General features: G+C 42.4%; 1 protein-coding gene across 9 annotated transcripts; it reads right to left on the reverse strand.

Annotated features, from left to right (window-relative positions):
• Nucleotides 1–343: 343 nt before the first annotated feature.
• LOC123994996 (mitogen-activated protein kinase kinase kinase 7-like) lies at nucleotides 344–22286 on the reverse strand. Of its 9 annotated transcripts, XM_046298173.1 has the most exons (18): nucleotides 21919–22277; nucleotides 21481–21604; nucleotides 20796–20906; nucleotides 20613–20678; nucleotides 20431–20476; nucleotides 19142–19280; nucleotides 18142–18266; nucleotides 16633–16761; nucleotides 16002–16132; nucleotides 15679–15760; nucleotides 15304–15422; nucleotides 14879–15026; nucleotides 8841–8921; nucleotides 6345–6412; nucleotides 5419–5521; nucleotides 4759–4820; nucleotides 4155–4270; nucleotides 344–2741 (listed from the first exon to the last, which is right to left on the reverse strand). In XM_046298173.1, the coding sequence occupies exons 2-18, from the start codon at nucleotides 21559–21561 to the stop codon at nucleotides 2561–2563; spliced, it is 1788 nt and encodes a 595-aa protein (XP_046154129.1). In that variant the 5' UTR covers nucleotides 21562–21604; nucleotides 21919–22277; the 3' UTR covers nucleotides 344–2560. The 9 variants fall into 9 exon arrangements, with proteins under 9 accessions (XP_046154129.1, XP_046154131.1, XP_046154128.1 ...); XM_046298175.1 differs by lacking the exon at nucleotides 21481–21604; XM_046298172.1 differs by having other exon boundaries at nucleotides 21481–22277.
• Between the last annotated feature and the right edge of the window lie 275 nt (nucleotides 22287–22561).

Consider the following 22561-nt stretch of genomic DNA (forward strand, 5'->3'; position numbering starts at 1 on the left):
TCGGAAGGTGAACCTTCTCCCCAGTCTAACAGGACAAGAACCCTAAGCACACATCCATGACAATAAAGGAGTGGCTTCGGGACAAGTCTCTGAATGTCCTTGAGTGGCCTAGCCAGAGCCCGGACTTGAACCCAATCTAATTTCTCTGGAGAGAACTGAAAATAGCTGTGCAGCAATGCTCCCCATCCAACCTGACAGAGCTTGAGAAGATCTACAAATAAGAATTGGAGAAACTCCAAATACAGGTGTGCCAAGCTTATAGCGTCATACCCAAGACTCAAGGCTGTAATCGCTGCCAAAGTTGCTTCAACACAGTACTGAGTAAAGGGTCTGAATACTTATGTAAAATGTGATTTCAGTTTATTTTTTAATACATTTGCAAAAATGTCTAAAATCATGTGTTTTGCTTTGTGTGTAGATATTTAATTAATTTTAGAATAAGACAAAACAAAATGTGAAAATGTCAAGGGGTCTGAATACTTTCCGAAGGCACTGTACCTGTTCCCAATAGTTCTTAAACATTTTATATACAGTAATGGTTAATAAAATGATAGTGAATATAACTTTAAGAAAAGGGAAAAACTAGGGATATAACTGCAGCAAATGAACCCTTACACAATTTCACTTGTCACTTCCCTTGTAAACCATCATAATATATACTTTGAAGTACAAGACCCAAACGGTTAGTTACATGTAAATCAGTAAAACCAGAGGATTGTGCAAAACATTTGAAGGACTGTATAGCAGCAACAGCAGGTCTGGTCAAATGAAAACGGCAAGACAACATTTCAAAGTAAGATCAATTATCATTGTAAGTTTAGATTTCTAAATCAACTTTCTTCTTGCACGGATACTTAAAGCTACTGGGATTCATTCTATTAAATTGGGAAAAGCAGTGAGATATAATGATTTCTTTTGCAGCCTATTGACATCATTCATTTGACCAGACAATCAGCCTCCTGGTAAACCACTGGCATAATATACAATTCTCCCTCAAAACAAAAGTCATACCATTCTCACTGACTGACTGTCCATTACATTCAAATGAGGCGCAAGTGAACCCCGCAATAAAGGAACGGAAAACAAGTAAAATACTTTAAAATCTAGCAATCAAATTCTAAGGCAACATGTGAACTAAAAACATATAGGCAAGGGATAGGCCTCTTGTACATCTCTGCATTCCCATACCAGATAAAAGTATAATCTCTAACACCAAAATGGATAGGAAAAAACAAACAAAAAGGAAACAAAATTAAGTCATGATAAACATGTTGCCCTTTGAACCTCATACATAGTTTATTTCAATTAAACAGGTTGAGAAAATAAGTCTGTCTTTTGTGTTTCTTTTTGTGGTTGTTGAAAGAAGACTATATTTAATCTCTGTTTGAGGGCCGACCCATGTTTCGATCCAGGTACTTGTGACAAGCCAAGTCCTTTCTTTTTTTATCAAAGACATCATGGATGTGCAAGGCATATCTAAAATACATCCCCCGGTAAAATAAATAGAACATACATTCAGATAGGTTGTGGTGGATTTCTTTTGCAAGGGATTGTGCTCACCAATTTTTTTTTTTTTTTTAAAGGTGGCTATTTTTGCATTAAAGGGTAACAAAACAACATTTAGAGATCAAAGATTAGTCAAATAGATTCTGGTCATAATTCATTAAAACACCAACTTCTGCACATAATTCACACTTTTTGTCTAGACCGTCTTTGTTTTTCACATTCTCAAGGACACATGGCCATTGGCCAGTTAGGAGGACAGGTCAGGGTAAAACTAACCAATGGGAGGACTGGACTGTGGGAGGAGGGGTGGACACACACTGACCATGCAGCCTAGGGGAGGGTCCGAGTGGCCCTGAGAGCAATAGAGACAAACATATTTCACACCCCTCACCGGCCTCCCTCTCCAATCAGGCTCAGCAGTTACTGTACTCACATACTCCAAGAAGCAGCAGCAGTTACTGTACTACGCTCACACACCTCAAGAAGCATCGCATCCAGACTAAAAGGATGGCTGACAATCGAGGCCTAGAAGCCCATCGCTCGGTCCCGTGTGTTCACTAAACCCAGAGCAGGTAATTTAGGACTCCAGCTCTTTATGGGCAGAGAGAGCAGATGCATGCTGATTGTTTTGGCCTGCTATCAAAGAATGTACTGTAAAGATGTGCAAGAGACATTCCATAACAGCTTGATTGAGTGCACATCTAATATTCCGTTCCATGTTATCAGCAGGGTGTGTCAATAACGCAACATGCAGGTACACAGTAAAACACAGGTCTCTTTACAGTACAAGGTAAAACGAGATCCACTCACTGGAACCTACAGGGTGAAGGCGTGGGTACCTAGATTGAGATCATAGTTGTCATGGGGCAGAGGGAGGAGAAGGAGGAGAGAGATAGTGTCAATTATTTTGCAGGTAGGGTCTGGGTTTCAGACTAGACTACAGGTGACCCAGGAAAGAGCAGAGGCAGGGGAGGAGAACAGGGGATATGACATGGGGACAGTTTGTTTGTGTGTCTCTGCAGCACGAGCCAGGTGGTGGCCAGCTTGTGGCCCATCACGAGGTGCCCTGTCTCTTCTGTTGCTGAGCACGGATCAGTTCCAGCTGCTTTTTGCACTTCTGGTAGTAGGTGGACAGAGACTTGTTCTCCTCCAGTAGCTTCTTGTGCTCCTGGACCAGGCGGGACGTGTTCTGCTGGTCCTTCTCGTCTCGGTCCAGTTCAGCGATCAACTCTTTCCTGGAGATATAAATTGGTTTTATTTACACATACAAATATAGCTGCCGCAATGGTGGACTTGAGCAGTTTACAATATGGAAAACTGAATTGCAGTGCGGCAGCTTACATCAGATAACAATAACTAAAAGGAGAAGCACATTGCAAAAGAGAAAAAGGTCAAATGCAAACAGAAAGAACAATACATTTTTTGAGACCAGCCACACGGACAGCTGATGAAACTGAGAAGTATTTCTGTCTTTAATAAAGCCTTTTTTCTTATTCTGATTGGCTGGGCCAGGCTCCCCCAGTGGGTGGGCCTAGCTCCATCCATGGCTGCGCTCCTGTCAAGTCATGTGAAATCCATAGATTAGGGCCTAAGTAATTTATTAAATGTACTTTCCCTTACATTAACTGTAACTGGGTAAAATCATTGAAACGGTTGCATTTACAAGGCCAAATGCAGCCGTTTTTGTCTCAATATCAAATCATTTCTGGTTAACAAGTACCTTACTGTGATTGTTTATTTGTTACAATTTTCATTTAAAAGAAATATAGTTTCTCAGCAAAGCGCACATTCTCAAGCAAGAATTTAACTCAGCACTGTCAGAGTACTCTGATTGCAGAGAAAACTAGCTGTTATTGGCAGAGAGGTCTGGAACTCTGAAACTAAATCCCACCAAAACAGGCTGAAATATCAGCTTGTCTTTTCAAAACAGCTCGTATCCTAAAAAGGGCATGATCATCATTTTCACCATATCACAGTATTATTTGCATCTCATCGTGTGGAAATGTATACAAGACTGTAACATCACGCTTTTGACTACACTGGGCCTTTATTCCGATAATTGTGAATTACTCAGCTGTGCTTGAACAGGGGCACTTCACAATAAGCACAACAGAGGCTGGAGAGAGATGCAAAGGAGCACCAAAGCATCGGATAGCCCGTGTGAGAAAAACGCAGACTCCACAAACACGGTAGTTTCCTTGCTAAAGTCATCGTCTAGAAATATGAGCCGAGCTCTTTAGCCACAGCCAGTTGTTCCACTGCGCTCGACTTCCACGGCATAGAAGGCCTGCCTGCCTTGGATTTGTCATCGAAATTCAGTAATTGCCTTTGGGTGGCCTTCTGCATAGTCATACGCCCAAGTCTAAATACGTGCCACACATGCGATGGAGCTGCTTGTTATGTTTATCACAAGACAGCCCACCCCTTAAAACGGGAGATGTTTTTTTTTATCACATCAAAAATGTGTCTGGCCACATTCAGCAGGGCTTACAGTACATGAGTTAATTACATTAGACACTGCAGTACCACATTAGTAGCCTTAAAAAAAAAACACAGAATGAACAAATAGCGTATTATCGCAGCACTTTGGTAGTGGCTGAACGCTTGCCCTACAAGATGGAGAGGTAGAGTAAGGGTTCACTACTCACCTTCTCTGGATCAGTAAGGCGATTTCTGTCTGCACTTTCAGGTAGTCCTGGGCCATTTTACAGTGCTGCTCAAACACGGCCATGGACTCTTTGGAGTTTGGGCAAGGAGCGAGGGGCTGAAAATAAACCACGCATGTTGTCATTAATTGATCTAGGGAGCTTATAGCCAGTTAGATGTGTTGCAAAATGTATTTCTATCAGCTCTCAGAACCGTCTGAGCTTGTAAAAATACACAACATGGCTCACCGCCGTAGCCGGTGGGTATTTATAAAGACATTCCGCTTTTGGGATAGCATCATTTTCTCACTGTGACAACAGAAGTAATCCCTGCACTAATTGAGTTAATACAGTCAATTTGCAGTGTCCTTGAAAACATCGTTGAGAGGGAAAACCTCAACATTTGAAATCAAACACAAAATAGAGCAATCGACAAAAGAAAAAGAATCAAGAGTTTGTCAAATGGCCAATCGCGAGGCCAATTTTGACAGGTCACACAAACACTTGAATGGGATGGGAGTGGGATCAAGCTGTTTTGTGGCATAAAATAATGCTTAACATTCGCAGGACGAGGTCGGGGGAGGTCCGGTATGAAATGGAACCCTACCTGCAGCTGGTGGTCCAGAGTGAGATATGCCATGGGAATGGAGTTGTCTGAGCCGTTGGTATCTGGGCAGGAGAGAGCAAGACTTGTGTTTGTTTTTGGTCTGACAGTGACACCAGCACAGGCCCAGGCGGTGCAAGATGAGTCGACTGGGCAGGCACACAGTTATCAATAGACACCAGAAGTCCTTCAACAGAAATAGACCTGTGTCAGTGTCCCCGCCCCTCTCAGGCTCCGTGTGACAGCGCCTTAAATCATTGATGAGGATTACGTAATGTCTGCAGAACCTGCTCAAGTGATTTACGCCCCCATCCACAATGACATTGATGCCATTACAGCACTCAGGGTTGTGAGAGGGTGACACAACCAACACGAGACGCTGACTTCATTCAATCAAACTGGTTCTAAACGCCAACCTTCACTTTTTCGTCTCTCAACAGCACAAAGGGAATGGGATACAATGTCTTTGGATCTTACATTTAGCAACAAGTTGAGCACCAGCATCAATATAGGATAATACAGTAAGGAACATGGGCAGTATGAGTGAATTTGCTCATCAAATTATTATTAGTACATGTACCAAACTCCTTCCAGCTCCATCTGTAGAAGCAGCTGTAGACAGTGAGATGAGCATGTTTGAGTGACAGAGGTAGACTACTATACCTGTGGGGTCATCGGGAGAGAAGCTGTACCCTCGGCTGCTGGTCTTATCAGGCGGCACCATCCTCACACTGGGACTGGAGGACCTGCTGCTGTTCCTACTCCCCTGTAACAGGACCATAACACAGTCAATCACTCATACAGCCCCTGTAACAGGCCAACAACACTATCAATCACTCACACAGCCAATCATAGAAGAAATGGCCCTTTTGTTTTTGTCCATGGCACATACAACATCTGACACTCAAGCAAAGTCAACAATGACTACGGCAACAGAAACCCACATGAAAATCCTGAGCCTGTTTTACAATGCATAGTTTGTTAAGTAAAAAGTGTCAAGTATAAAGGGTGAAAAACAAGGTCTAAGAGGAACCACAATCTCTGTCACACTATTGGGAATTCATAAATATTCTTTCTTAATTCACAAAAAGGTATAAGAACACAAAAATAAACAAACCCGGGTCCAAAGTCTAGTTTCTTACTAAACTCAGTGAACTTCGCTACTGCATAGCTCTGCACAGGGAGAGGTGTGCCTTTTAACAAAATATACTGTAGAATCAACGTTTAGGAATGCAAGGACGTAGGGTCTTATTTGAAGGTTGTCCGTAGGGGGGGGGGGGGGGCAATGTTCTTTCTACACCTGGAATATCTCGATCTTCTCAAAAGTGACATATCAAACAGTATTCTCCATCACATCCTGTAGCATTTCCCCCCCATGGGACACCTTGTTTGACCGAGCATGTATCAAATCCTCCGAGAGCAAGCAAAACATGATAGGCGTGATCAGTCAAAATGCAAAACAATCCACAGAAGGGAGAGAAGATACTATACCACTCTGAAAAGGAAAACAAATGAAAGGCTTCTGAAAGGCTTCTTGTACGGTGCTACACTCGACAACCCAGGCCCTGTTCTACTGCAGAGCATCTTACCTGGCTGGACTCTGTGCCGATCCCCGGGAGGTCCTGTACAGATCTACGCCTCTGCGCCTCACAGGAGGCTGTGGAAAGGATGGATCGAAAGGGAGAGATAGAGAAGAAATGGAGGGGGGGGGGGGCATGAGCGAGACCCAGAGACAGTTCCAGGGGGACTTGTCTGTTGTCTGTGGTGAGGGATGAGGGGGGGGGGGTCCAATCCACAGAGCCAGGACAGCTGCACAGATTTAACCCCCGACTCCCTGGCCTGTCAACATGTGCTATGGCATGGCCATGAAATGACCATAGAGCAGCAGTTATCATCCCCCCCAACCCCCCAACCTTTACACTAACACGGCACAACACACGCGCAGACAAACACCACTAATGCCATAACCCCATTGCAGACCACACCTACTGTACCACATGAATAGGTAAGCCTCACTGTGTCACGTGTTTGTGCAGATCTGCTTGTTTGGGTTGGTGGGGCTGGTGATGGGGGAACTAGGCTATTTCAGGGCTCACAGCACATTGCAGGGTCTCAGACAAGACAAGCAGGCCTGGCCCTGTCCTTTAGTCTTCCTCATTAATCCCCAGCCAAGGTAAACCTGAGGCTGGCTCTGACCTGCCTGGCATCTTCAGAATAACAGGAGAAATTCCAGCCATCTGGCAGTTGAAGATATTATTAGTTCCATCTCTGCCGGAGAACTTTGAACAATGGCTTCAGAGTCACGTCTTACTGTTGGAATATCGAGCTGCTGGAAATGATCTGACAATGAGAGCATTGTGGTCTTTTTACCCTCCGCACACTCCTTGCTGTCAATCTCAGAGATCCATACAATACCACTTGAACTACTGCAATGTGGGAAACAATAATGGTAACTATTAAAATATTAGATTTGGGACAATTGAAGTAATTTGAAATACTTGCCAACACCTGAAATATCAGGATTTTTATATATAAAACAACAACTATGGAACCTAACATCTAAAACTACCAGGAATGTAGGTTTGTGAAATGTGGCACTACAGGGAACAGCGATGGGGGCAATTGCCCCTCTGTCTATTTTCTGGTACAGTAGGTCTAAGTACTAGTCTAATGGTCTTACCATTTTAACTCTACCTTTCCAAAGTAGGATATATCTATAGCACAACACGTTTAAACCAATAGACACACAGGCAGAGACACTGTCACTGCAGTGATTGTTGCTCTAGGGCCTATACATCAGAATAAGGTCCTGTTGTTGTCGTGTCGTGTGTAAAAAAATAATACTTTGCGACTAGAGCCATTTTAAGTTCCAGCTTACTACGATACAAAACTGAAGACATTTGAATTAGAATGCCAATCCAAAACGTCAACAAACTAAAAAAAAAAAAAATCAAGTAACGCTTCGTACTAATTGAGCTACTAAATAGAGACTGGTGTCAAATGAACTGTAGGAATGAGTGACACCCAGGTGTGCCACATACAGTGATAACAACCCTGTCATACCTTTAATATCCCCTTACGTCAGCCCTCTCCCTTAGTCACTCGGTTTAATTAACTACTCTTTCAACATGTCTTACAGCTCCTACTTCCTAAATAGAAAAGGCCTGCGATATCCAGTGCTGCTGTCCCCATTTCTTTCATCCTTATATCGGATGGTAATAATAGCTGTGTGACCCACAATGTGAGGGAAATTAATCAAAATGACTTTTACAAAGTTAATGGATGTAAAGAAGCAAAAAAAAAAAAAAAAGATATATTCGCAGAGCTTTTAACAGACGTCCTCTACGCATGAGAGACAAGGACGAGCTGAGAGGGGACGAGCTGAGAGGGGAGCTAGCAACCAAGCCAACTGATTTACTCCCTCCTTGCCTGCAGTAAAACCAGAATGACATCTGAGAGACAAACAGGACCATGAGTTATGCATCTTATCATCACACCAATTTCACCCCCCCCCCTCAGATTGCAAATATGCTGATTAGATAACCGGTCTGTGCCCCTAAATCAAGAGTCTATTCTATTAGTTTTGCACCAGGCTAACTCAAGTCTGGATTCATCCATGAATCTGGATTAGATAGATTAAAAGATGGATCTATGTGAATTGAAAATGGCTCCATCAGCACCTTGTGACTAGAGGGTGAAACTCCAATAAGGCCACCATGTTAACTCATGCCCCCTTTAAACATCTTGTCAAAACCACAAAAGACAAGAGAGGAAAGAGAACTCTGTGTTACTCCAGGTTTATCATCATTCATAAAATAATGACTTATTTAGATTGGGGAATATTTCGTTTTTTTAATATCCCCATATTTCAATTCAAACGGAAAATGCAAAGACAAAGTCTAAGGTGTTTGGCCAGTTGGCCCCTTCAGGGGCCAGTGACCCTTGTAGCCTGTGATACCTGGAGTAACAGACACTACAGGAACAGCAGTGTCAGAGCCAAGAGCAAACAGAGGAACCCGCTGATTCAGTTCAGTCAAGCCAGCTACACCCAGGGCACCAGGTAGCCTGGTGGTCCGCACTGGTACCTGTGAAGACGATCTTGGGAACGTCCAGAATGGTGCCAAATGACGCCGTTTTACGGTGGCCTCGTTTATACTGGGGACGTGCTGCAACAGATACACATACACACACACAGCTGGCGTACACATGCATGCAGAGAAAGAGAGGGCCCAGAGCTGGAGGATACATGTCGGACGGTGCCCTCTCCCCCTCACTCCTCTCTGGACTCTACTGGCATGCAGAGCACAAAAGTACATGCACATTGCATGGGAAGCATGCGTCCTGTGGTTAGTCGATTGGTTCGACATCACAGTGCTAGCGATGCGGATTTAGGCCCAGCATGGGAAGTCTGAGCACAGACATGTTAGGCATTCAGCTACACGTAGCAAGCAGTTTGAATGTACTAATAGGAATATTTACTATGAATGCACTTAGAAAAGATGATCAAATCATATAGATGGCTCTGAAGATTGTAATATAAATATAGAACATTTGATTTATACACAGTAACTACAGCATACTTGATTTAACTATTGAAGAGCTTTGAGGATATACAGATTAAAGCTAAATACATGATTATTATTCAGATGATATACCATTGACAACAATAACACATGGAACGTTGAAAATAATTGACATCGCAAAAACATTCTCAAAAGAAAGCTGGAAAGAAAGCATGAGGGAAAACCCTGACAAGAGACTTAATTATAGCTTTTTCATGCCAAACAGTATTTGACTGCCTCCAAAGCTTAACATTTAAACATGACAGGGCTGATGATGAATACAAGACCTCCTCTCAGCCGCCGATCTGTGTGAGGGAGGGGAGATGATTGGCACCAGTGCCGGGGGGCATATGGAGGCGCTTATATGAGGGGTGAGGCATGCAGTTTGACGGAGAGGGAGACATGATAGTCGCTTCTAACGGCATAGACATTTCTCCATCTCTCGTATTGGGATGAAACCCACTTCAGTAGCTGATGTAAGATTACTGTATGTATGCATGTATCTATCGAGCTCTTACAGAATGCCATGGGCAGTTTATGTAAAACATTTGCATATTCATATGTACATCTGAGGACTAGATCGTTGCCTGGCCAACTTCAATGTTACAGAATTTGTATCTCCATCAGTGTTGGGGTCATAATTAAAATGTTTTTAATATATTACCCATTACATCTTTTAACAATAACAAATTACTTGACTTATTACTCCCTGGGGAAAGTAATTAGTTCCACTACTTGTTATATTACTTTTGCATTACACCCTCAAAAACGTTGTGTGTCCTCACTCAATGTAAACAATGTAGGCCTAAAGCACGGTCTAAGGCACTGCACCTCAGTGCAAGAGGCGTCACTACAGTCACTGGTTCAAATCCAGGCTGTATCACATCTTGGCCGTGATTGGGAGTCCCACAGGGCAGCGCACAATTGGCCCAGCATCGTCCGGGGTAAGCCATCATTGTAAATAAGAATTTGTTCTTAACTGGCTTGCCTAGTTAAATAAAGGTTACATTTTAAAGTAAAAAAGTAGCCCAATAATGACAGATTATATTGTCGATAAGGGCAGCATTTCCTCAACTACATACCCAGCTACACGTTCGTTCCTCCAGAACGATTCAAATCAAGTCTTGTTTGTTTGGATGAGATAGGCCTAAAGCAGGGATCGTCAAACTAACCGCAAGAAGCCCAAACATATCAAATATTTGACTAAAACAATCATTTCAAACCTTGCTTACATTTATATACGATCACGTCTCAATATTATGCGTGGGAATACTTGTGAACAGATAAACCTATTCTGTATAACTTGATGACACAGACACACACACAGTACCAGTCAAAGGTTTAGACACACCTACTCATTCAAGGGTTTTTCTTTATTTGACCATTTCCGACATTGTAGAATAATAGTGAGGACATCAAAACTATGAACACATATGGAATCATGTAGTAACCAAAAAGGTGTTAAACAAATCAAAATATATTTTAGATTTGAAATTCTTCAAAGTAGCCACCCTTTGCCTTGATGACAGCTTTGCACACTCTTGGCATTCTCTCAACCAGTTTCATGCCCTGTTAAAAGTTCATTTGCGGAATTTCTTTCCTTCTTAATGCATTTGAGCCAATCAGTTGTGTTGTGACAAGGTAGGTGATGTATACAGAAGATAACCCTATTTGGTAAAATAGACCAAGTCCATATTATGGCAAGAACAGCTCAAATAAGCAAAGAGAAACGACAGTCCATCAATTACTTTAGGACATGAAGGTCAGTCCATCCAGAAAAGTTGCAGTCGGAAAAACCATCAAGCGGTAAGATGACTGGCTCTCATGAGGACCACCACAGGAAAGGAAGACCCAAAGTTACCTCTGAAATTGCAGCCCAAATAAACGCTTCAGAGTTCAAGTAAGAGGCACATCTCAACATCAACTGTTCAGAGGAGACTGTGTGAATCAGGCCTTCGTGGTCGAATTGCTACAAAGAAACCATTACTAAATGTCACAAATAAGAAGAGACTTGCTTGGGCCAAGAAGCACAAGCAATGTGTTTGTGAGAAGCAGAGTAGGTGAACAGATTTATCCCCACATGTGTGGTTCCCACCGTGATGCATGAAGGAGGTGGCGTGATGGCGCTTTGCTGGGGACAATGTCTGTGATTTATTTAGAATTTAAGGCACATTTAACCCACATGGCTACCAAAGCATCCTGCAACGATACCGTCATCCCATCTGGTTTGTGCAGTGTAAGGGCTATTTAACCAAGGAAAGTGATGGATGACCTGGCCTCCACAATCACCCGACCTCAACCCAATTGAGATGGTTTGGGATGAGTTGGACCGCAGAGTGTAGGAAAAAAAACAGCCGACTAGTGCTCAGCATTTGTAGGAACTCCTTCAAGACGGTTGTAAAAGCATACCAGGTGAAGCTGGTTGAGAGAAATGCCAAGAGTGTGCAAAGCTGTCATCATGGCAAAGGATGGTTACTTTGAAGAATCTCTGACATTTGTTTAACACGTTTTTGGTTACTACATGATTCCATGTGTTATTTTGTAGTTTTGATGTCACCACTGTTGTTCTACAATGTAGAAAATAGTAAAAATAAAGAAAAAACCTTGAATGAGTTGGCGTGTCCAAACTTTTGACTGGTACTGAGCAAGTGCTTTCAGAAAGTATTCATACCCCTTGACCTAATCCACATTGTTGCGTTACAGCCCGAATTCAATATTTTTTTCTGACCCATCCACACACAATACCTCATAATGAACATGTTTAGAAATTTTAGCAAATGTATTGAAAAGGAAATACAGAATTTCCATTTACATAAGTATTCACAACCCTTTGCTATGAAACTCCAAATTGAGCTCAGGTGCATCCAATATCCTTTGATTATCTTTGAGATGTCACTAGAACTTGATTGGAGTCCACCTGTGGCCAATTCAATTGTTTGGACATGATTTGGAAGGAAACACATCTGTCTAGATAAAGGTCCCACAGTTGACAGTGTCAAAGCAGAAAGTCCAAGGAACTGGCTGTTGATCTCAGAGATAGAATTGTGACGAGGCATATACAGTGCCTTGCGAAAGTATTCAGCCCCCTTGAACTTCGCGACCTTTTGCCACATTTCAGGCTTCACACATAAAGATATAAAACTGTATTTTTTTGTGAAGAATCAACAACAAGTGGGACACAATCAAAAACTGAAAAATTGGGTGTGCAAAATTATTCAGCCCCTTTACTTTCAGTGCAGCAAACTCTCTCCAGAAGTTCAGTGAGGATCTCTGAATGATCCAATGTTGACCTAAATGACTAATGATGATAAATACAATCCACCTGTGTGCAACCAAGTCTCCGTATAAATGCACCTGCACTGTGATAGTCTCAGAGGTCCGTTAAAAGCGCAGAGAGCATCATGAAGAACAAGGAACACACCAGGCAGGTCTGAGATACTGTTGTGAAGAAGTTTAAAGCCGGATTTGGATACAAAAAGATTTCCCAAGCTTTAAACATCCCAAGGAGCACTGTGCAAGCGATAATATTGAAATGGAAGGAGTATCAGACCACTGCAAATCTACCAAGACCTGGCCGTCCCTCTAAACTTTCAGCTCATACAAGGAGAAGACTGATCAGAGATGCAGCCAAGAGGCCCATGATCACTCTGGATGAACTGCAGAGATCTACAGCTGAGGTGGGACACTCTGTCCATAGGACAACAATCAGTCGTATATTGCACAAATCTGGCCTTTATGGAAGTGGCAAGAGGAAAGCCATTTCTTAGAGATATCCATAAAAAGTGTCGTTTAAAGTTTGCCACAAGCCACCTGGGAGACACACCAAACATGTGGAAGAAGGTGCTCTTGTCAGATGAAACCAAAATTGAACTTTTTGGCAACAATGCAAAACGTTATGTTTGGCGTGAAAGCAACACAGCTCATCACCCTGAACACACCATCCCCACTGTCAAACATGGTGGTGGCAGCATCATGGTTTGGGCCTGCTTTTCTTCAGCAGGGACAGGGAAGATGGTTAAAATTGATGGGAAGATGGATGGAGCCAAATACAGGACCATTCTGGAAGAAAACCTGATGGAGTCTGCAAAAGACCTGAGACTGGGACGGAGATTTGTCTTCCAACAAGACAATGATCCAAAACATAAAGCAAAATCTACAATGGAATGGTTCAAAAATAAACATATCCAGGTGTTAGAATGGCCAAGTCAAAGTCCAGATCTGAATCCAATCGAGAATCTGTTGAAAGAACTGAAAACTGCTGTTCACAAATGCTCTCCATCCAACCTCACTGAGCTCGAGCTGTTTTGCAAGGAGGAATGGGAGAAAAAAAATCAGTCTCTCGATGTGCAAAACTGATAGACATACCCCAAGCGACTTACAGCTGTAATCGCAGCAAAAGGTGGCGCTACAAAGTATTAACTTAAGGGGGCTGAATAATTTTGCACGCCCAATTTTTCAGTTTTTGATTTGTTAAAAAAGTTTGAAATATCCAATAAATGTCGTTCCACTTCATGATTGTGTCCCACTTGTTGTTGATTCTTCACAAAAAATACAGTTTTATATCTTTTTGTTTGAAGCCTGAAATGTGGAAAAAGGTCGCAAAGTTCAAGGGGGCCGAATACTTTCGCAAGGCACTGTATCTGGGGAGGGGTATACAACTATTTCTAATGAGATATGAGATATTTCAGTATTTAATTAGCAACAATTTTATTTCTAAAAACACATTTTCACTTTGCCATTATGGGGTAGTGTGTGTAAAAATCTGTTTAATCCATTTGAAATCAGGCTGCAACACAACAAAATGTGGAATCAGCAAAGTGGTATGAATACTTTCTGAAGGCACCATATATATATTTTATATTGTTTATTTTAGCTCAGAAAACTCAAGGCCAACTAAAACCAGGGCTGCCAGTTGGGGAACACTGGACGACAGTAATCTTCAGCAGCAGTGGTCAGGTCTCGGGGGGGAGGGGTCTTCCACTAAGAGTTTTGTGTTGGCGTGTTGCCTTTGCAGGTGCTTCAAGAGATTGGACGTAGTGTTTCTAGCAGTGGTGACGTGTGTTTCTCGCTTGGGCCCTGCTGACATTTTACAGTTATATTGTCATTTTGTCCTACCAAATCAAAGTAATGGGCGCACTACCATGCTGAAAAAGTCAATGTCTTAGATGCTTCTGCCATTTTTCATCTCCCTCACTAAAACATTTATTAAAAGTGTGTGTGTATAAACAGGAACTTGGTGAGAAGACAAATTCATTATATTTTTTACATTACGCCAAGAGGGAATAAAATCACTCATATTTATGAGGATCAATAACTGTAATAGGAAGGGAATAAAGTAAATACCCATTTATTTGATCAGTAACTGTAATATTATTACTCAAATTGGAACGGTAACTCCGTCATATTAATCATTACCGCAAAATTTTACATTGTTACCCGCAACACTGATCTCCATACTCTACAGCAGTGTGTGTGGTATGTGTTACGAAAACATGTAGACCTATACCTGTCCTCTTGCATAATCCATTGTGGGGTATGTAGGTTGTAGATCCTGACGTTACCTGCAGGAGCGAAAGGCACCCTGTGCTCCAGCTCTGACAGGTCTGCGCTCATTCTTTTGCTCTCGGAGGCCACCAGGCTGTGGGTTCGCCCCGACAGGCTCTCAACACTGCCCCCTCTGGACAGAGGCAGGCTCCGCAATGGGTCTCCCTGGAGAGCACAGACAAAACAGATATTGTTGGGCTACTGTACATTTGACTAATATTCACTTAGGTCACTTACGGGCTAGAGTACTGATGGTTACTTCAAAATGACCATGATTACTTTCATACGAGGCTTGTGTAAATCGTTTTGTTTACATCAACACAAACGTAATTGCCTTAATTTGTCTACCTTTTCTTTCTAGTCACTTGACAAAGTAAATTGTTCCAGTTTATTTGTTGTGGTAGAAATGGCTAGCAATGTACAGTACAGCTTGCCGCCTTACCTTTGGCCTGAACTGATGTGCAAACTGAGGTTTGATCTTGATTGTGTCGTTGCTCCCCTGAGAGTCCACATGCTCCATGTTTGTGTCACTCTTGCTGCTAGTGCAATCCACATAGGAACCTATAATACCCAATGGAGAGGTAGTGAGACAACAGAGATATTGCCACATTACGTCAATGATGTGTCATGAAGGTAAAACTATAGTGCAGGTAATAAAAGCTTCCATCATTTCAAGGACATAGATTTCTATTTATTTATTTAACCTTTAATTGTAGCAGGGAGGTCCTTTGAGACCAAGGTCTCTTTTGCAAGGGAGCCCTGCATCTCAATAATAACCCAATCAGCAGCATAGGAGCAACATTACTCAGTAAAATACCTGTGCTGGAGGCAGAGTTACTCTGTCCTTCATCTGAATACTGGTAAGGGTATTGCAAGGGTTCATCAGATCCTGGGAAGCACTGGAAAAGAGGTTGACAGAATGTAAGATTACCAACACTGACCGGTAGATAAGCAGTCTGAGAACAGGACACTACGGAAAGAGTCCTGCATGCATCCAGGGTTAGTGTCGGCATAGAATTAAAAAGAACACTGGAATGGACATTGTGGCGGTCAATGACTGCAGGATGGCCATCTTGGCCAGGCAATCTTTCATTTAATGCATCTCTATGAGTATGAGTGTGTGTCTAGGAGGGTCTTTACCCTCATAAGATGGGTCATGATCTTGACTATCTCCTCCATGGAGGGCCTCTGGGAGGGGTCTTTGGACCAGCAGCGGGTCATCAGGCTCTCGATGGGCTTGGGAAGGCTCTTGATGAGCGGTGGCCGGGTGCCTGAACACCATCAACACAAACAGATAAGGACAGATTAGATCAATATTTCATCTCTACGAATACAAACAATCACAAAACAGTCACAGTAAAACGTATGGAAACTCAAATCTTTTCACATGAGGACGTTCCAGAAAGTTCAGTTCAGTACAAAACACGAAGAACACTTGCAAATGACAGCCCCTGCTGTGGAGGCTCTGCTAACGTGTCAGAGAAACGGGCGCAGCAGCAGTGTCGTGGCCCCAGGTGTGCTCCTGCTCTCAGACAGTCAGTGTTTCGTTTGCATTCTGCGCCATCACTCTGTGTGTGACGGAAGAAACCGCGGGGAGCGCCTCACAGGCGAGTGTCTTTTAATTGCTCTTCATCGTCAGCCTCGTAACTCATTTAATCTCTCAGCAGGTCTCACTGGGGACCTGGCTCTGAAACACCAGGGCGATTGACATGTCAGCACCATCATGAACGAATTCACCTCCCCAACCTCCATCCCCACCACTTGAACTCACCGTTGTGCACCGCCCACATGATGCGGAAGGCTGGCCCACCGATCTCGTCAAAGGGCTTCCGACGCGTGATCACCTCCCAGAGAATGATTCCCCAGCTGAACACATCACACTTCTCACTGTAATTGCTGCCTGAAAACACAGAGGAGAGAAAGAGCTCCACTCAGGGCCTTTCAGATGGGGGAAAAAAATGATGGGCTTGACATAGCTCTGATTGACTGATGAAAGGTAATTCTCTGAGGCACAGTTAAGTGAGGAGTGTTGAGGGAGGGGATGTTTATGGTAAAGCACAGGAAGCCTTTATTTGGTCTGCACCTTTAGACCACAAATGCGATGAAAATAAGGAGGCAATTTTACTTCAGGGCTTCTCCGGAGATGCATAATTACTGTGGCCATTACTGCAGAATTAAACTGCTCTTCACACACATGTTATGGGCTGTATCCCAAATGACACTCTATTCCCTATTTAGTGCACTATTTCTGACCAGGGCAGGGCTCTGGACAATAGTAGTGCGCTATATAAAGGAATAGTGTCATTTGGGACTCAGACTTAAAGTTGATGTGCTGCTTAGGCCTTTTGAAAACATTTCTCCCTGTGATGCAAATTAGCTTTAAGGAGGTCATTCTGGGGGCAAATGTGAGGTGCTTAATTGCATGGAGTCATGTTACTCCCTCAACAAACAAGATAATGACTACCTCATGTGTTTCCTCCTGACCGCCTCAATGTGTTTTGTAAAACAAAGTACATTAGGCGACCACCCGAGAGCATAGACTCAAACGCTACATTCTCTCAAGGATGAAACGTTTCCTTCCATTCCAGTTTTTTCCCCAAGGATTTTTTTCCAGCAGCGGTGGCAAAGTTAGCATAGAGAAAAAATGTTGCTGTTTAAAAGCTAGTTTCCTGCAATTCTACACATTTTGCCATGGCTTATGCTATCCGAGTGACTCAAACATAACAAAATCATTGGGAATTTTAGATTCTCCCTGACTGTCTTAGTTTTTATTTGGTAGTTCTTAAAGATGATCTTATTTTTAAAATATATAGTGCCATTTCTCTACATACTTTATATCTGGTTTAAGTCGTTTAATTTAACAGTGAAACACTGCATTCACCTAAAAGTCTGTGTGCAGTAATCATGCATACCACTCAAGATATGAATGACTGTAAATTAAGAAAATACTAACAAAAGTTGGATAAAAATCCTGCTTTGAGAAATGGCGTCTACGTGTTTGCTGTGCCTTCCAGTGATCAAGTGAGTGACAAATCGAAAGGGGAGCACTATTACAATTAATGAGCACTTCCACCACTAGACTTCCACTATAAAACACACTGGTCTTAACAGTAGTATCACTTAAACGCCGACAATCAATGAACTCTAGGTGAAAGCAGTCGTGAAAGGCTACACCTGTTTAGATAGAAAGCCCTTGTTCTCAGAGGTGTGCTAAGACAGAGGCCGGACAGACATCTCTTTTACATGTGTTTCAAAAGCTCCCCATGCAGCTCATGCTTGCCTTCAAACACCTCAGGTGCCATCCAAGCTGCACTTCCCTTGTTGTTGGTCATGTGGGTCTGAATGTCGCACGCAGTCCCAAAGTCACATATCTTCAGCACGGTGCCACCGGCAACAAGGAGCAGGCTGAAACAAACAGGGAAACAAAGATCTACTCAAATGCTAGACGTGAACTTCAGCGGTTGGTGAGGTGTGAGACTACTTGAGGGTAACTACCAGAGGCTGCTGAGGTCCTACTGGGTTACAAACGCTTCATAAATCCACTTTCGATTCAAGGTAAACATTTCGAATCATAAAAAACTCTGAAAAAGGAAATACATCAAGTAAGATTCTTACTTGTAAACATACAAGGGGGGGGAGAAGTCAAATCCCCTGCAGAAAATAACTACAACCATACAAACATTCTGTCAGCACCCACTGTGTAACACAAAGGACGTGAAGGTTAGGTTAACAGCACCAAATAGGACCCTATTAACTACATATGAGCCCTGGTCAAAAGCAGTGTGCTATAAAGGGAATAGGGTGCCATTTGGGATGTAGCCTGTGAGTTCAGCCAGTGGTCGACAGGCCTGACCCATTTCTTCCCAGCGAGTAAATTCTGGACAGGTTTCTAGGAAATGGACCAGCTGGTCATTCCCACAGTGCCCTGCAACTGCCAGGGACTTTTTCCCCTGTCAGATCCCAATAAATAACCTCTGGACCCAGTACAGCTACTCTAAGCAATTCAGTCAGAGGCATACTATGAAAACACTAAGGCCTCACTACTGAAGCCAGAATTTAAAAAATTAACAAACATTGGTCTATCATAACAGAGGACTGACTAGAGGATGAAAAAAGTTATGCTCTTTTGGTTTTATAAAGTCAGATAACGCATTTCACGCTATTGCATAGTATAACATAGGCTAGAACACACAACTAACAAATTAAACCTTGAGTGGCGGCCACTTTATGGGCAGTGAAACAAGAGACAACAGAGAGTGAGGAGGTGGGGAGGAGCATACTTGGGCGGTTTGAGGTCCCTGTGAATGAGAGCCTTTGGTTTCATGCCATGGAGATAGGCGACCCCTTGGGAACACTGAAAACACCAGCTCATGGCATGGGAGGCAGTGTAACATGGGAGAGGTTCAGCACCATGCAGAACTGTGGACAGAGAACAGTGTCACTACCACAGAGAGCTCCAAATAAACACAGAACACATGCACCACACATATCTCCACAGAGACCTCGAAACCAATGCAAACACTCATTCACAAAACCAGTGGTGGAAAAAGTACCCAATTGTCATACTTGAGTAAAAATAAATAGAAAATTACTCAGGTGAGTGAGTCACACTATATACTAGGGTTACCGGAACAAGGTCAATGTGTGGGGGTGCAGGTTAGTCGAGGTAATTTGTACATGTAGGTATGGGTAAAGTGACTATGCATAGATAATAAACAGCAGTGTAAAAACCAGAAGGGACAGGTTTCCTTATTTCTTTTTTTACTGATAGCCAGGGGCACAATCCAACACTCAGACATCATGTACAAACAAATAATTTGTGTTCAGTGAGTCCGCCAGATCAGAGGCAGTAGTGTTAGTAATGTTCTCTCGATAAGTGCGTGAATTTGACCATTTTCCTATCACCATTCAAAATGTAACGAGTACTTTTGGGTGTCAGGGAAATGTATTGATTAAAAAGTACATTATTTTCTTTAGGAATGTAATGGAGTCAAAAATATAAACAGTAAAGATACCCCCAAAACTACTTAAGTATTACTTTAAATAATTTTTACACCACTGCACAGAACACACTCTTACAGACATGTCATACAAAGAGGTAAGAGAGTAGGTATACACCATTCAAATACACAAATAACCATCGAATAACATCAAAGTTAGTTTCAAATATTCAAAGTTTTGACAACCACAACTAAGAACGTCAACTTGAATGATCCTAAAATATTAATTTGATAGAGATTCAGAGGGATAACAGGAGACAAGGGGGTAAAGTGCTTGTGCAGGGAAAGGGCCATTTACACTTCCTAACTCTGATACTCCACTTGCAGTTCACTGTGCAAGGACTGGCCAATGTGATAGTGGTCTATTTAAGGAATCATGCCAATAGTGGGCATATTAAGAGAATAGTTTGCATGTGGGTATTGGAGTTAATGACAAATTGACTGCAATATTTCCACTTGTTTGGTATGTCATGGCATGTGTTGGTTGCACTAATTTGCAAGCCATGCAAATGGCCAAGTCTATTGTGGTAGTGCAGAAGGCCATCCTACATAATCGCCCAGAGACCCACCATTGTACAGGGACCCCCCTTCAGCATATTCCATCACCAGGCAGACCTAGGCGGGAAAATTAGCATTAGGCAAGAATAACAGAAGGCTAACAACGTACTGTTCTAAGGTATTTACAACAACAACTGGCAAAACCATAGGCTACAACACACTGAAATATTGGAGTGTTTAAAAGCTGATTTACTGGATTATTGCATGAGCCATACAGCTTCACAATGTTGGGGTGATTCACACGTGAAAGTTGCCGCAGCTAGGGAGGGAAGAGAAGGCAACACAATCAAGATTGGTTTCCTTTAGTTGTAATAAACAGCACTGTCACCACTTTGCAGAACATCTCTACTTGTAGCCCAGTATAATAGGACAGTACCTCAACTATGAATGCTTTCCTTTCAGATTCACTCTCGATTGTCTTGATTGCGACGTCTTTGCCTTTCCATTTGGCCTTGCAGACAACACCAAAAGCGCCTCTCCCCACAACCTGAAAGAGAAGAGGTAGACAACATAAGCAAAGTGTGTTGGATGCATTGTTATTAATCCCTTATAATCATGACAATCCTAAATCCACTTTCCACCTGGATATATTAGGCCTAGCCAACACTGTAGTTATTTTTTTGTGGGCAAGTTCCATTACACAATCCAGCATATCAATCACAGTATGTGCGCAGTCAGGGCCCACCTGTGGGAAACTGCAACTAACTAACTCGCTACATAATCAAAACAAGCACTGCCAAATCGATTTGGAACATTGGTAGTTAGCTAACTGACCATTCTGTATCATGTCTATGGCTTGGGCAAAATCATTGATGAATGGCATAGCTATAGTGACATAGTTAATGGTCATGTTTAATTACCAAGCTTTTCAAAACCAGAATAAACAAACATTCCTTGCATGGTAGAACTAGCGAGTATGACGATTGAGATAAAGCATTGAGGCAACTTCAGCGTCAGGACCTGGTTTTAATGTATATGGTCATGCCACTCACATAAGAGGACGACCCCACACGTGCCAATCAAATGGAATGTTGTTGATATATAGCTTTTTAGCTACTTACCTCCTCAACTTCAATATCCACATAATCTATTTCTTCAAAGGGATATCCAGGTGGAGTTTCGAGCATATCGGCGGAAGACATTGCTAACTAGCTAACTAACGTTACTCATTAACACCAAGATGTTCTGAAATCAAATAAATAAATAGCTAAAACATGCATAACACGCGCATTCGAAGAAACAGCAAAAAAAACTAATATTGCATGACATAACTTGCCAAGACACTGGCGGACCTAACGCGGAAATAAATCAACTTTAAAAACTGGAGCTCATACACTGTGTTAGCTGGCTAGATAGCCAGCTCAGTACAATCATACACAGCCAGCTGGTAGCTAACTGAGCAAGCTACTGTAGCTAGTTAACTAGCTAAGGCAGTTTACTAACGTTACCTAAAAAGTCGACGATTGGCTAACTAGTTAGCGAACAATTTGAATACATACATTTTCAATTGCCATATCATGTACGCCAACGACGTTTGTTGACTAAAGTCATTCAGCAAGTTAGCTAGCTATACATGACACTAGGCCGCTTTCTGGCCTGGTATGCCATCCCGTCGCCGCGGTAGACTGAGGTGCACCCCACCGGTACTAGTGGCTCCAGACATTGGGTGATTGATTTCCTCAACATTTAAAACTCAAGAGAATCGACTTGACTCGCGGACATAACTTTAAAATGACGACTCTGAGACTTCTTACATTATATACTTTTGTTTCACCCACCCCCTATTTGTTGCAGGCAGCAGCTCCAGGAAGTTTGCTACCTTAATTATCACCCACCAGTTTTATTCCCCGAATGGCATGCAGATGCAACTTCGCAAATAGTGTTACTATAATAAAAAGGATGCGAGTTTTATTAACATTATTACAATAGATGCATGCACAAGTGTGTGCCTCTTGTATAAGTATACGTCTCTTGCATGTTAATAATATACATACAGTTGTAAAACGCAAATGACTGCTTTGATTTATTGCCTGAATGGAAACGTTGTTAGAGTGACACAGGTATACTGCAATGCTACTCATTTTAATGTTTCAAAACGAAATTGTAAATGTATCAAATGGCGCATCAATCAGAGTTTGTCTG

The sequence above is a fragment of the Oncorhynchus gorbuscha genome, linkage group LG14 (assembly GCF_021184085.1).
Source record: "Oncorhynchus gorbuscha isolate QuinsamMale2020 ecotype Even-year linkage group LG14, OgorEven_v1.0, whole genome shotgun sequence".
In the NCBI taxonomy this organism is placed as follows: domain Eukaryota; kingdom Metazoa; phylum Chordata; class Actinopteri; order Salmoniformes; family Salmonidae; genus Oncorhynchus; species Oncorhynchus gorbuscha.

Coding starts and splice junctions, on each gene's coding strand:
- LOC123994996 (XM_046298173.1), bottom strand. CDS start 21,561: ATGTCTTCCGCCGATATGCTCGAAACTCCACCTGGATATCCCTTTGAA. Junction 19,281..20,430: donor AGGGGGGTCCCTGTACAATG/GTGGGTCTCTGG, acceptor CTCTGTCCACAG/TTCTGCATGGTGCTGAACCT. Junction 16,133..16,632: donor CATGTGGGCGGTGCACAACG/GTGAGTTCAAGT, acceptor GATGGTGTTCAG/GCACCCGGCCACCGCTCATC.